Raw genomic sequence first — 13,239 nt, forward strand, 5'->3', positions numbered from 1 at the left:
TGTCAAAGCTTGGGTTACTATCAAAGCATGATGCAAGGTAACTTTGATCAAGCATTTGCTCAACTGTGCATTGTTTTTATGGTTCTTTATGATAGACCAGGGTAATCTGAAGTGTTGCCTGCTGTTGGCAGCTTCAATATTTTATATATAACATATGCTATGTGCCCAGATGTTATAACAATGGGTGTATAAACAAAATATTTACATAACTTAAAGTAGCACTCAAGTTGAAGAAAGATTAAGGCACAGGATTCAGAAGATCAGGGTTGAGTTCTGTCACAGATTTCTTGAGCAAGTCATATAGCCTCTCTGTGCATTCAATCCTCATCTATAAAATGGGGATACTAATATCATCTCACCACTAATGCTTGTGAATTGGGAAGATTCTATGGTTCATAACACCATGGAAAAGCCAATAAATGACATTAAATGAAATACTGAAATTCAGATTGTGTCCCACAATCTTTTATGAGATAACAAAGGAAATTGGTATCAGATTTTCCTGAATTATAGGTTGGTTGCAAGATTGAAGCACGGCCTCATTGTCGAATTTACCTGCAAAATGTGCTAACAAGGAACAATATCTGAATGGGAGCTGACAAGGTGAACATCTGTCACCCCCTCACCTTTCCCCCATCTGAACAAATCTTGTCTGTTTGAAGAATATGGGTGAAGACATCAGTTCAGGTTCTGATCTAATTTCTGAATACAGAGGCCCATCAGAAAATTCCTGCGATGCTTGAACTTGGTCAACATTACTTATTATTTATGTAGTAATAGCCTCAAAAAGCTTAAGAAAGATCAATACTGATTCTTAAGGACAGTATTTGTTTGTAATGATTATGAGATTATTGTATTTATACTTTCTATATCTAGAATGATCATACCAGCTATGTTTCTTTTTTACCAGATATGCTAGTTCCACTAAACTCCACCTACACATTTGGATCCCTTATCTTAATGATGCAGAACAGCCCATTCAGACAGTGCTGTATTGTCAGAAATTATTATTCCAGCTGTAATGAGTGAGATTTCTCTCTGTATTGGTCTGTGTTAGTAATGGTGCAGGTCTCGTGACAGTTTGTTTCTAGGGACGGTCGTATGGCTCAGAGCTGGACAAGTGAGAAGAGACCGAGACAAAAGGCATCTGGTAGAAACAGGGAAGTGTTTTTTATTTCATGTGGCACAGCATTAGGCAGACAACCCAAGAAAGAGTCACTAAAAAAATTCAAAACTATTATTCCCAGGAACCATCCCAAGGAATTACCCCAAACAAAGGTCTGCTGCTAACAATGACTGAGATGTCATTGCCAATCCACTCTAATCTCTTATTCTGTACATGCTTAGGCCATACCTAGCTTTTTACAGAGACTAACCTCAAAGATACAGTATCTTCAGACAGCATACATACTGTACATAATCACTACAGTACATTTCCCTCAAGCCATGCTAAAATATAATGCTAAGGGTAACTCTGGACAGAAGGCAGTATAGTAGCCATTCACATCTCTGAGGTAACATAATGCTGTTTCTTAGCTGACAAGGAAAGGGCCACCTGAGGGAAGATCAATATGGCTTCAGAGTCTATTTTTAAACTCCTGATGCAGAAGCAAGAGCCTGGAATGTAGTCTGCTGAGAAACAGGGTGGATACCTCTTCTCTCTGTAGCGGACGAGGTGGTGGTGGGGGAATAAATGCAATTCTACCTTCACTGGGAAGGAACAGAATTTACAGACACATTTTGTTTTATTAGGAAGAGGGTCAGGAAGAGATAACTTCAAATATATGGACATAAGAACACAATCTTTGCATTATTCATTAGGTAATAGGTGAGAGATGACTGATGTGCTAGAAGGGGAGTTACATAAAGGGAGGTCTTAAACAACAAAGACATGAAGAATGGCTAACTGAAAACATCATTTTAGAGAGACAGAGTAGAACAGTCAAAGCCTCAGGAGATTTCTTTTTAATTATTAACTACAGATTATTCTCTTGATATATTCTCTTTTCTTTCTTTCTAAATTAAGAAAATAAATACTTGTAACAAATCTGTGGGCCAAATCCTGCCCTCCATTGAAGTCAATGAGAAGGAGCCCTGCGTACACAAATTCACTTGTATTTATTTCTTGCATCCTACCAGGGTTTATGGATTGAAGGGTGAGTTAGCCTCTACAAATTCATGTTAAATCACTAAGGGAATGTCATCAAAGTGTGGTCAAGGAGCAAACAATAGCAAACAGAAAAGTAAGGATTCTCTTACATAGATAATTCATCCAAGATTCAGAGCAAAAATATAAAAGAAAACAGATCTTGAGCCAATGCTACATTTTCATTATAATTTTGTTAGCCAAACACAAATAATTTCCATTTAACTTAACTGAAACACAGTACACAGCGATAGAAAAAAGCATAATGTTCTCTTTCCTTCGCTATCATCATTTTACCCAAAGGAGTACATTTTCATATTATTATCCCGTAGGCTGCCCTGCAAACTCCAGTTGTCTGCACGGTGTACTGTGGTCCATTGTAAGACAGAACAGATCTACTATGCAGATGAATAAAGCCTTTGATATCATACAGATATTACTTGGGTTTTGAATATAAAAAAATGGATTTTTTTAGACACAAAACAATACAATTTTGGATGCATTTACCACTTTTATTTCACTATGCAGAAACATACATTCACCATGTGTTGTGACGCAGCTGAGAGTGTAATGGAGACTATATCCCTGCAATGGATATTATAACGGAATACTAATGAGTTTTCAGTGGATGTTCTGTACAGTTTAAGGCTTGGCTCTGAACTAGATAGTAAATGCTGCTGACCAGATTCTGAAATGAAACATTTTTTTCGCTGAGAACAAAAGGGAAGTCAATAAAAAACCATCAAGGTTATTTCAGAGTAATAATTTTGTAACACTATAAACTAAGGAAAATACAGACTTTCTCCAAAATAACTACATATAATTTACAGGGTTAGAACTTCTGAACGGCGACTGGAAACTTTCTGACTTAAACTCTGATCAATGCTGACAAAAAAATCTTAAAGTCAAGTAAATGTGCTGAAATCTTTACTACCTCACAAGGTATTAAATCAGGTATGCAAAGCACATTTTGTAAGAATTTAAATATTTTGATAAGATTAGAGATTCATCATTTTTTATCAGGCAATAGTAATAAAACCAGATAAAACAAATACAAGATTCAAATTGTTTCCTGAATAAACTGTGTTATTGGCACATCTAATGTGTGATAAAACATTATACACAGTACCTATACAGCTTCTAGCAGTTTCGGGTAATCTTCATATACAGTATCCATAAACAAAAGGTTTGCCACCTAACAAATTTTAATATGTTTAGATTTAATAAAATGTGAAAGGCATGAACTGTTTACGTGTTACATTAGATCACTGTTTATATTGTTTATGAACGTGCAGGTATAGCTGAAAACTTAGATATAATGAAAATTAAAAATGCTGCTTTTCTGTAAATTTATTGTTGCTTCATGCAATATTGTTTCACTGATGCTGATTCAGATTGCTTTATATGGGAAAATATCTCTGCCAGTGTCTTTATTAGCGTTTAAGATCAATTCTTCGGTACTGAAATTTTCCACAGACAGATACATGGCAGTCAGGTTAGAACCGAGACTCCATATAGGCTCTGGTATTCCTAAGGGTGTGCATGACTGGATTCATATGCAAGCTAAATTATTCCTGCAGGAAAGAGAACCGAGTTAATTATTTGAAACAACTGAATTTCTCTCTCTCTCAAATCAAGGGTGAAAAGGGGCTCATGTTGAATACTTCAGGTGACAACATTATAATAACCGCATCATTCCAGTATAAGTAACTGTCAACCTTGGGCCTGATCCAAGGTGCATTGGAAAGACCCCTACTGATTTCAGTGGGCTCTGCATCTGGCCACTTCATTGTTTTCTCTGAATTGATTAGCAGAAGACCATAACTGTTATTGGTGCTCATTCCTTAAGGACTGGCTCCATCTTCCAAAATAAGTAGCAGTTGTCCTACTCACATTTGCTTTAGGCATTTATATTTCCTCATCCAAAGCAGGAAAGTAGTAAACTTTCAAGAGATGTTGCACATCATACTATGTTACTTATACCAAATGCTAGGGAATACAGAGTGCTTCAAGAATATGATGCTGCTATCATTTCAGACAAATTCGACAAGCAGCCTCTTTTTGTGTGTGCATACAGCATTCAAAGCAGCCTATGGATGATGCTGTCATTAAGAGCTCTTGCATAGCAGGTTAGTAGGCATGATATGTTTCTGCACATACAGTAAATACAATATTATCAAGATGACTGTTTAGCCAAACTTAGTTGGAGAGCATGCCTTTACTGAAGACAGCTAGACACAAGAAAAGCTGCATTATCATCTCATCCTGAGAAACAATGCCACTTTCAAACACAAAATGTCCTTTCAAAATACAAGGAAGTGAAGACATCCAAATATTGACACAAAAATAATTTGGATTTAAAAAAAGAAAATTGGACCACATAGCTTTACAAGTTTGAAGTAAAAACCTAAATTGTTCCATATTTGTGCCTAAAATAGGGTAAGTAGCTATAGTTATTTTCCTCAGCATTTTAAAAGAAATTAAAAGTGTACCTTTAAGAACAAAATGCTTTTGTTCTTAAGTCACATATATAAACAGACAACAGATTTTTGATCGCAGAATTAGAAATTTTAGGAATACATCAAAGCATGGATAATGAGTAACATCCAGAGAGCCAACAAAAGCAAATTTCCATTTCTCTAACTGGCACTATTAAACAAGGAAAAATACATAGAACTAAATGTGTATAATTTACATCTAGAGTAAATTCCAGAATTAATACTTGCATGGTTTTTGCAAATGCCAGTGAAAGAAATAAGGAGTTAGAGGTGAATTATGGAAGGAGAATGCCTTTGCTGCATGCCAGCCCAGTGAGTGCCTAGGAAAATCATCTATTCCTCTTACCTGTGGGTCAATCTTCCCCATCTTCTGGTGTGATTTCTGTCTCTTTATGTACCACTACTTTGGTCACTGACATGTCAGGGTGCTGCTCTTTGGCCTCTTTAATTGCCTGAGCCAGCGCCTAGCCCAAGGAAACCACAGAAGGGCAAAAACAAAAAGGAGGTGGAACATGCATGATCAGTAGCAAGGTGGAGAGATTCATGAGAAATTACACAATTTACAAATGAGGAAAAATGATTAAAATATACTATCATTGATTTAAATACTAATCCAGTTTAAGGCATGCCAGTAGGAACAGTGTTTTAAAGCTTAAGGTTAAATATTCCCTCTCTGGTAGTCTTCAGTTCAGGGCAGCTTTTCGTAGCTTATATACTCTACCTGGTCATGGTCGATATCTGCATCTCCTGTGATGACTATTCGTTTTTCAATTCTTGTCTCTGAAATGCCTCCTTTCACAGTCTAAAAGAGAGATGAACAAATACAAATAAATGCACACATTTAAAAGTGGTGCTGCTTGTTCCAAGAAACAGTTCCACAATCTGAAGATAAATGAGCAGGAACAGTTCACCTAGCAAGAGTTTCAGAAAAGATGGTTATACAGTGCATATATCAGAATGGTTGCCATCAACTGCATATCCAACATATGAAAAATGGCATGGATATACAGAATATCTACACACACACAATAGGAGAAACACAAAGCCTCTGCTCCCACTTACGTCCCATTGTGAGGGCTCTTAATGGAGTGTGGCCTTGTGTAACTCCTTTGCCCAGAGATGAATTTCACCCAGATAGCATTAAATCCTGGTCCCAAAAGGTATGTCTGCACAGGAACTAGACACCCATAGCTGGCTTGTGCCACCTGGCTCGGGCCTGGGCAGTGGGGCTGTTTTATTGCTGTGTAGACTTCTGGGTTTGGGCTGGAGCCTGAGCTCTGGAACCTCCCATCCCTTAGGGTCCTAGAGCCTAGACCTCATCCTGAACCCGGAAGCCTACACAGCAATCAAACTGCCCCGCAGCATGAGTTGGCTGGCATGGGCCAGCCGCAGGTTATTCCTTGCTGTGTAGACATACTCAGTGAGATTAATGGGAGTTATGCTTAGGGATGAAAGATGGTCCAGGGGCTGAGGTGCTAGCCTGGGACTTGGAAGACCCAGATTCAATATCCTGCTCTGCCACAGACTTACTGGGTGACCTTGGGCAAGCCACCAAATTTCTTTGGGTCTCATGTGTAAAATGGGGATTACAGTTGCCTACCTCACAGGGATGTTGTGAGGTGCTCAGGCACTACAGCCATGGGGACTACATAATTACACAAGCCAGATAGGATTTCACACGGAAAATATTAGCTTGCATCCATCTTCTGAAATAAATATTGATTTAGAGAGTCATGTCAAAGTTCTGAAAATGCACCTACTCAAGGACTGACCCTATCATTTTCTTACTTTGGTGATATGGGTAGTGGTTGTAGTACTGGTAGTTTCAGATGTGATGGTTTGTGCACTCATCAATACACCTGGCTCCGAGTCAGCACCAGAATCCACCTAAAGAAAAAGAATGCCAGAAATAGTGCATGAAAAATGAGGATATTGGCTGAGCTTTCCCCATCTTTAGACTTCTTCATAAAGAATGCGGCTGATGATATAAACTAATTGCTGCTGAGATGTTCCTTTGTAGCCGACAGGCTATTCCATTTGCCTGAAACAACAGCATTTCTGTACTGTCTTGAGGTGTTCAAAGTGCTTTCAAATAGTTCCTATTTTGGCCACTTCTAGAGTGCAACGCAGCAGCTGCTTAACATGGAACATGAAGTGACGAATTCTACATGCAACTGGAACTGCCTGGAGAATTCAGAGGTAGAAGTTAATTGCTTGAGTTGGAATTTAGTCTGAAGACCAAAATTAATATCCTTACTTTTACAAAAAGAATCATGTGGTTCTTTAATGGCCAGGAGTGGTCAGGACCTGTCCCGTAGGATTTAGATGTTATTTCATTACTTATGTCTCTACTTCAGAATTTTGCATCACCTCATAAGTTTACAACAGTACTTTTGTTTGTATTACAATGTGTCTCATACAGTTTTTAAGGACATATGTTTAAACATATACATCAAAGTCCTGTAGTCTAAACACTGTTCACGAAAGACCGTATACTGATACAAATAAGGGTACCTTCAGATAAGCCTACATATTTATATAGTTCTTTTGTTTAGTACAGAGTTACTATGGGTGATATGACTATTTAATACTATAACATATTTAACACAGCTGACACTCAGGTATTTTTTTAGTCCCTGGTAAATTAGGTCCTGGGTCTTGCAAAGTTTCTTACCTGTGATGATTCATATGTAATGGTTTTTGTTTCTGTATGAACTATGGGAACTTCCTTGGTAGAAATTTCAAGCTTCTCCCCACCAGCAGAAACACTGCCAAAGCTGATGGTTTCAGTCTTCACAACTGGTGACTGCTTCAATGGAAAAGTAATTGGAGCATTTATTAAAGCTTTTGGATTTCTCAGAGAGATGTTTTTTGTTGGGGAATGGAAGAAAAAAAATAATAAAATAAATGTGCTCTGCATTACAGGAGGGAAAAAATGTCAGCATAACGGTCCATACATGTATATATGTTAACAATACTCCAAGGTGGTTTTTATATCTAATGTTAAGCTGTACTTCGTGGAAGTTGACTTTAGAAAAGATGCAAATATTAAAAGTTTGCTTATTTCAAAATTACAGTAGAACAGATTGACATTACAAGCTTATTTTCTTGTAATTACCTCTCAGAAAGAGAAGCAAAACAATGTGAAGGTTTTTAACCCCTTAGTACAAATAGGTCTAGAAATCCTCCTAATGAGGCTAAAATGAGAAAACTTAGTAGTTTAAGACAAGGTAAATTATTTCCAGTTGAGACAAATACAGGCGAATGTATTATTTTCTGATGTTTTTGGACAAGTGAACTTTATACGTTTTAATGAACTTTCCAAAGGCAGTGGAAACTTATCCTTATGATCAGCTACATAAAAGGCATCAGTCTTCAGCACTGCCCACTCTTTTAGGTAAAATATACATTGCATGTTGTCCAGGACCGGCCTTACCGGTGGGCAACCGCGTAGGGTGCTGAGGTCTGGGGAGACGCCATGCTCAAAAAGGAACGGAGTGGGGTATACCTTGGGTGCGAGGCTGAGGAGGGAAGCTCAGAGCAATGGGGAAGGAAACAGCGGGGTCTGGGGGCAATAGAGGGTTGGGGAGCCCAGGGAAGCAGTGGGGGCCAATGGCGCCAAAATACAAGTTCACCCAGGGCACCATTTTCCCTAAGGCCAACCCTGATGTTGTCAATAATGGAAACCAGCAACACGCCTCAGAACTGCCATGCAAGACGGAAATAAGAGGAGAAACAAACTGCCCACTATAAAGATGTGATAATGTAATCTACTACCTGTGTATGTTTTATTTAACTCTTCATCAGTGCAGTTAATTTAGTCCGATATTGTATACATTATACCAGTGATACTCAAACCTCAGCGGTTCAGGAGCCAAATTAGCAATCATTACCCAAAAGAGCCACAGTAGTGTAAATTCATTGTTTCATTTATTTTTTTTAATATATATATATATGTGTGTGTGTGTGTGTGTGTGTGTATACACACACACAAAAAATAAATGAAACAATGAATTTATATATATAAATAAAATAATATACACACACACACATATGCATGTGAGTGTTTGTATATTTTCGCTCATAGCAAAATGATTGACCAAGTATTCTACAATTGGTTAATAATATAGTAAAAATATCCTGATTGGTTAATAATTAAATCACACCGTTTTTTAATATCATGTGCTGCCAAGAGCTGCAGGAGACTCATTAAAGAGCCACTTGCAGCTCCCAAACCTCAGTCTGAGTATCACTGCATTATACTTCAATGCAGAAATAACTGATTATTAATAACTAGTTACCTCAAAATGAGGTTTTCTTTCCAATGTATCAGAAACGTGGACTGTTGCACTCTGCTCCTCCTCTTGCTGATAAGAAGCAGCAGCAATTTCTTCTTGTTTGGTTACAGCTTTATCAGCCTCCTCCCTTTTTTCCTCCTTAGCCCCCTCAGTCACAGCAGAACCCTCCTTTCCTTTCATGCTAGAAGCAACAGCAGATTCTGCCTGTGCCATAGCATCCAGCTGATCTCCAGCCAATTTAACAGCATCCCCACTTGCATGCACATTCGTCACATGTCTCTCCTCTACCAATAGAGTCTCCTGCACAACCTTCTTCACTGCATCCTGATGTGGCTGAATCTCTTCCTTCATTTCGCTGGCACTTATCTCCTGGCCTGTCTTTGTTTCTGTTCTCTGTAGGGAAATGGATTTAAATGTCAGAAGTGAAAAATAAAACTTAATTCAGCTCCTAATGCCAATGTACTGTAAATATAAGTAACAAATGATATTAAAGTTTGCCATTTTGTTTCTCCTGAGTTGCTTAAGTTTTCGCTTTAAGGTTATTATTATAGCAAAAGCGCACCATGAACCAGCATTTAAAAAAGGGAGAAGAAATCTCATACTATCCTTTTCGTTTGTATCCATGCCCTAGCATTCTAAACGCAAATAAACTAGCCTGTAAAATGACAAAAATAATAAAAAAAAAGGAATAGAACTTGATTTTCTTGTGAGGTTTCTAGTTGTGATCTAGCTTTAGGAAGTAAAAGGTACACCAAGCATTTGAATTAATATTAACCATGCAGATTCTGAAACATCAGTGAGTCAAACACACGTATGTGCAAATACAGGGAACAAAAGAAAAACAAAAATCAGTAGTGTGTAGTTATAAAATTCATAGATGGAATCAAACGGCCACCTGAGCCCTGCTATGTGAAGTAGAAGTAACCTCTCCTATGAACTCAGTTGGTTTTCTTGCAGACTCTAATAAACTGAAGATATCTGAACCATCCAAGGTCTTTTCACTGGAGGACTGTTTAGTCTAAGTGGACAAAGAAATGCAGAGTCATACACAAAAGAGACAGACAGACAGACAGACACACAAAGAGATATGTTAATTGACAAAACTCTAGGCTGAGATAGAGGAAGGGAGGATAAGATTGCAAGGACACAGACAGGTTGAAAACAGGAAAAGAATGGGAAAATAAATGAGCACAAATCTGTAATGACTATAAGCAGTAATTGAAAAGCATACTTGTTAGCACTGGGATTTTGCTGGTTCAAGCAAACCTCCCCCACCACCCCCAATTACAAGCCACAGCAGCAACACTACATTTCAGCGACATGGACTTCAAATAAATTGGAAAAGTTTAAAGGATTATAATGCCTGCTTTGGACTGTGGTACTGACTTAAATCATGAGGAAAAAAAAAATAAGCTGGGTTGGCTATTGTCAACAGAAAGCCAAGCAGCAAGATAACTGAAAGGTAGGGCAGTGTGAGGGTATTGCCTACAAAAGTCATGCTTTAATCTTTAAATTGTGGCACAAAGTCAAAGCCACTTGTTACCACTACTCTTGATGCAGACGATTCAGTAACATAGTGAGCAGTAGCAATGGTAAATGGCTGTTCTCTGGAATATCTCCACTCAGACAGGCTCTTATCTTTCCGACCAAATGCCCCTGCTTTCAGAGCTTCACTGTCAAGGTGTTTTTCAGCTCTGCCAAACTGCAAGCTTCCCAGTGTACCATGAAAATCCTGGTCCATCTTTTGTGCTTTCTTCAAAGTTTCCTCTTCAGGACTATGCAACTGAGACTCTGCTTCCTTTATGGGTGTCAAAGATTCAGACAGCTTTCTTTTTGTACTCTGTACATCGGATCCCCTCCTGGCTTTTTCGTCAGTGATGGGCTCTAGAATTTCATATTCAGCCACTACTGGAATGATTTTCACAGATTCTGGCATTCCCCTCTCCATTTTTTGAAATGCTTCTAGTGATGACTGCACTGTTTTCTCTCCCTCTTTAGCTTTACTTGTCATGGTTACAATTTTCCCGGATACAGTGTCATAGGACTTTCCTAAGGTGTACATTTTCTGTTTATTCTCCTCTTTTGATTGTATTTCATTTTCCAAGTCCTCAAAGCTTTGCATTTCAATGGTACTGGATTTTAATATCTCAGGTGGAATGTCCCCAGTTCTACTGCTCACAGTCATTACTTTGTATGTCACAATTTTTTTCGATTCACCATCAACTACCTCAGTAGGTATTTTGTCTACAATAACCCAATCCTCAGTGCCCTATATTTGAAATATAAAAGCTACATTAGATTATCCAATTGATTATTTTTGTTTTAGGAACACTAAAATATTAAAACTTAAGAAATTTGAGGTAGCTCTTTTGAGAACATGTAATAGCTGTACCTAGTACAGCAGCAATTAAATTTATAAACAGCATCATTGTTTGCAACATAAAATCTGCAAAGAATTTCTTTTGTGACCCCCATTTGAAGCCATTTATGATGTGGCTGCAAACATTTACTTTAGGCACAGTCTTTCTCTGATAACTTGCAGCTGAGTAGCATTTAAAAAAAATTAAACACACATCTGACTGGCTGTTTTTGAGTAATCCTGGCTGGCTATAAGCTCATGCACCATAACAATACCCTATTTCTTTAAAATAAAGGTCAAATTATAAAAATAGGATAAATTAGCCCATTCAGTCACTCCCCCCACCCCACTACCATGCAAATATTATTTTGTGGAAGTACTTTGAGGTATCAGGACAGCGCATGTTTGTATATGCCAGTCTTAACTGAGTTTCCTTGCTTTTATGGGAATAAATCAGACTTCTTTAGCATTGTTTAAATTTAGCTATACAGTATATTAAACACCCTGAGTATTGTGGATTTTATTTGAACATAATGCAAAATATACAAATGCAATGTGCCTGTATACATATACAAGTATGCTATGTGATTTAGTTTCAATGCACACAGTGTCCAATTATTTATCCCTACAATAGTTTAATTTATTCAACTAAACCAATGCACTGGTTTAAATCAAATTAATTAAAAATAACCTCTAAGGATGATGGGACAGTTTTCTGGAAAATGATTTGATGAGAAGTAACAGTGCCAGTGGATTCTCCTTCCTGCAGCTTCTTCTCTATCTCTCTTGGCTAATGGAAAAACCAGTAAGAATTCAAACTTCATCATCACTCAAGATAATCTGAATTCACTTGACACCATAAAGGAAATTCATTCTAATGACAACAGTGCCTCATTCACTGTAACATTTTCAGTGAGACTTCTGTACTCTGCAAATGCATGCACAGTTAGAGAACCTTCTCCCCCTGAGATCCACTCACCCAAGGCTGTTAACCATAGGGAAACAAATCTCTAGTAGGTAGACAAAAACTTTGGAGGGTACTTGTTCTCCTTCCCCAGTATTCTGTCCACAATAACATACCTACTTGTGGAGCTTTTTTTAACATAATTTTGTGGCTTTGAAAAGGAAAATGATAGCAAAAGAGTAACTCTGTGCCAGTCTATTTGATTGCATTTTAATAAAGTATGTTTTGTTTTTACCTGGGACTCCAGGAATGTAGTACTTCCCTTCTGCAAAAATATAAGTTTTTCATATTTTTCTTTTTCTTCTTTGGTCTAATGAATAAGAGAGGGCCAGGGAGTAGACACTCTTAATAAGTGAAATGCATTTTTACTCCATACTCTACACAAACTTATCTATGTTTCATACATTTCTAATGTACAAGCAAACCATTCATTGCCAGACTATTTCATTTGAGAAATAGCAAATAGAATTAAACAGGAATGATTGTAGCAAAGAATTTTCCAAGCAATAATAAAAAAAAAATATCAAGGAGTACATCTTTGCTCAGGACACACAGGTGAATGAAAGATAGACACTGGAATGGATTTTAAGCAGCAGGCTACAACTTTATTAACTTACAACTGGGTATGGATGGTATATAAACACCCCATCTCATATACCAGACATTTAACGGAGTCTAGTGTGGGGTTACAGGGCTCCCACCATATAACCAAAACCAACCTGTCCCACAGGGCCCAGCCCACTTCTGAGTCCTCTCACCCACTCGCCTACTCCCCATGAGGGGGACAGAGGTTACAAATGGGGGATCTCGGTCTGTGAAAACTTAGGTCTCATTTACCACTGGTAGCTGGCCCTTTTAGCCTTTATGTACACTGGACACAGGCTGAAAATTGTGACAAACTAAATATTCCTAAATAATCCCTAACTAAGACTTCCAAATCCTATTCTTCTGTACCTCAACTGTGCCTCCATAAT

At 37.8% G+C, this 13,239-nt stretch overlaps 1 protein-coding gene across 30 annotated transcripts in view; it reads right to left on the reverse strand.

Annotated features, from left to right (window-relative positions):
- Nucleotides 1-1,146: 1,146 nt before the first annotated feature.
- EPB41L3 (erythrocyte membrane protein band 4.1 like 3) overlaps nt 1,147-13,239 on the reverse strand; it is a 198,112-nt gene continuing 186,019 nt past the window's right edge. For 14 of the 30 annotated variants that reach the window (XM_073331510.2, XM_073331503.2, XM_073331501.2 and 11 more), the window contains 10 exons: nt 12,501-12,575; nt 11,993-12,091; nt 10,486-11,211; nt 9,838-9,960; nt 8,946-9,335; nt 7,319-7,453; nt 6,433-6,531; nt 5,366-5,446; nt 4,991-5,108; nt 1,147-3,720 (listed from right to left, as the gene is read on the reverse strand). In XM_073331510.2, coding sequence (XP_073187611.2) covers nt 4,998-5,108; nt 5,366-5,446; nt 6,433-6,531; nt 7,319-7,453; nt 8,946-9,335; nt 9,838-9,960; nt 10,486-11,211; nt 11,993-12,091; nt 12,501-12,575 — 1,839 coding nt within the window. In that variant the 3' untranslated portion in view covers nt 1,147-3,720; nt 4,991-4,997. The remainder of the gene's footprint in view (nt 3,721-4,990; nt 5,109-5,365; nt 5,447-6,432; nt 6,532-7,318; nt 7,454-8,945; nt 9,336-9,837; nt 9,961-10,485; nt 11,212-11,992; nt 12,092-12,500; nt 12,576-13,239) is intronic. The other 16 variants (XM_073331530.2, XM_073331527.2, XM_073331505.2 and 13 more) reach the window with 9 other exon arrangements.

The sequence above is a fragment of the Lepidochelys kempii genome, chromosome 2, assembly GCF_965140285.1.
Source record: "Lepidochelys kempii isolate rLepKem1 chromosome 2, rLepKem1.hap1, whole genome shotgun sequence".
Taxonomy (NCBI): domain Eukaryota; kingdom Metazoa; phylum Chordata; order Testudines; family Cheloniidae; genus Lepidochelys; species Lepidochelys kempii.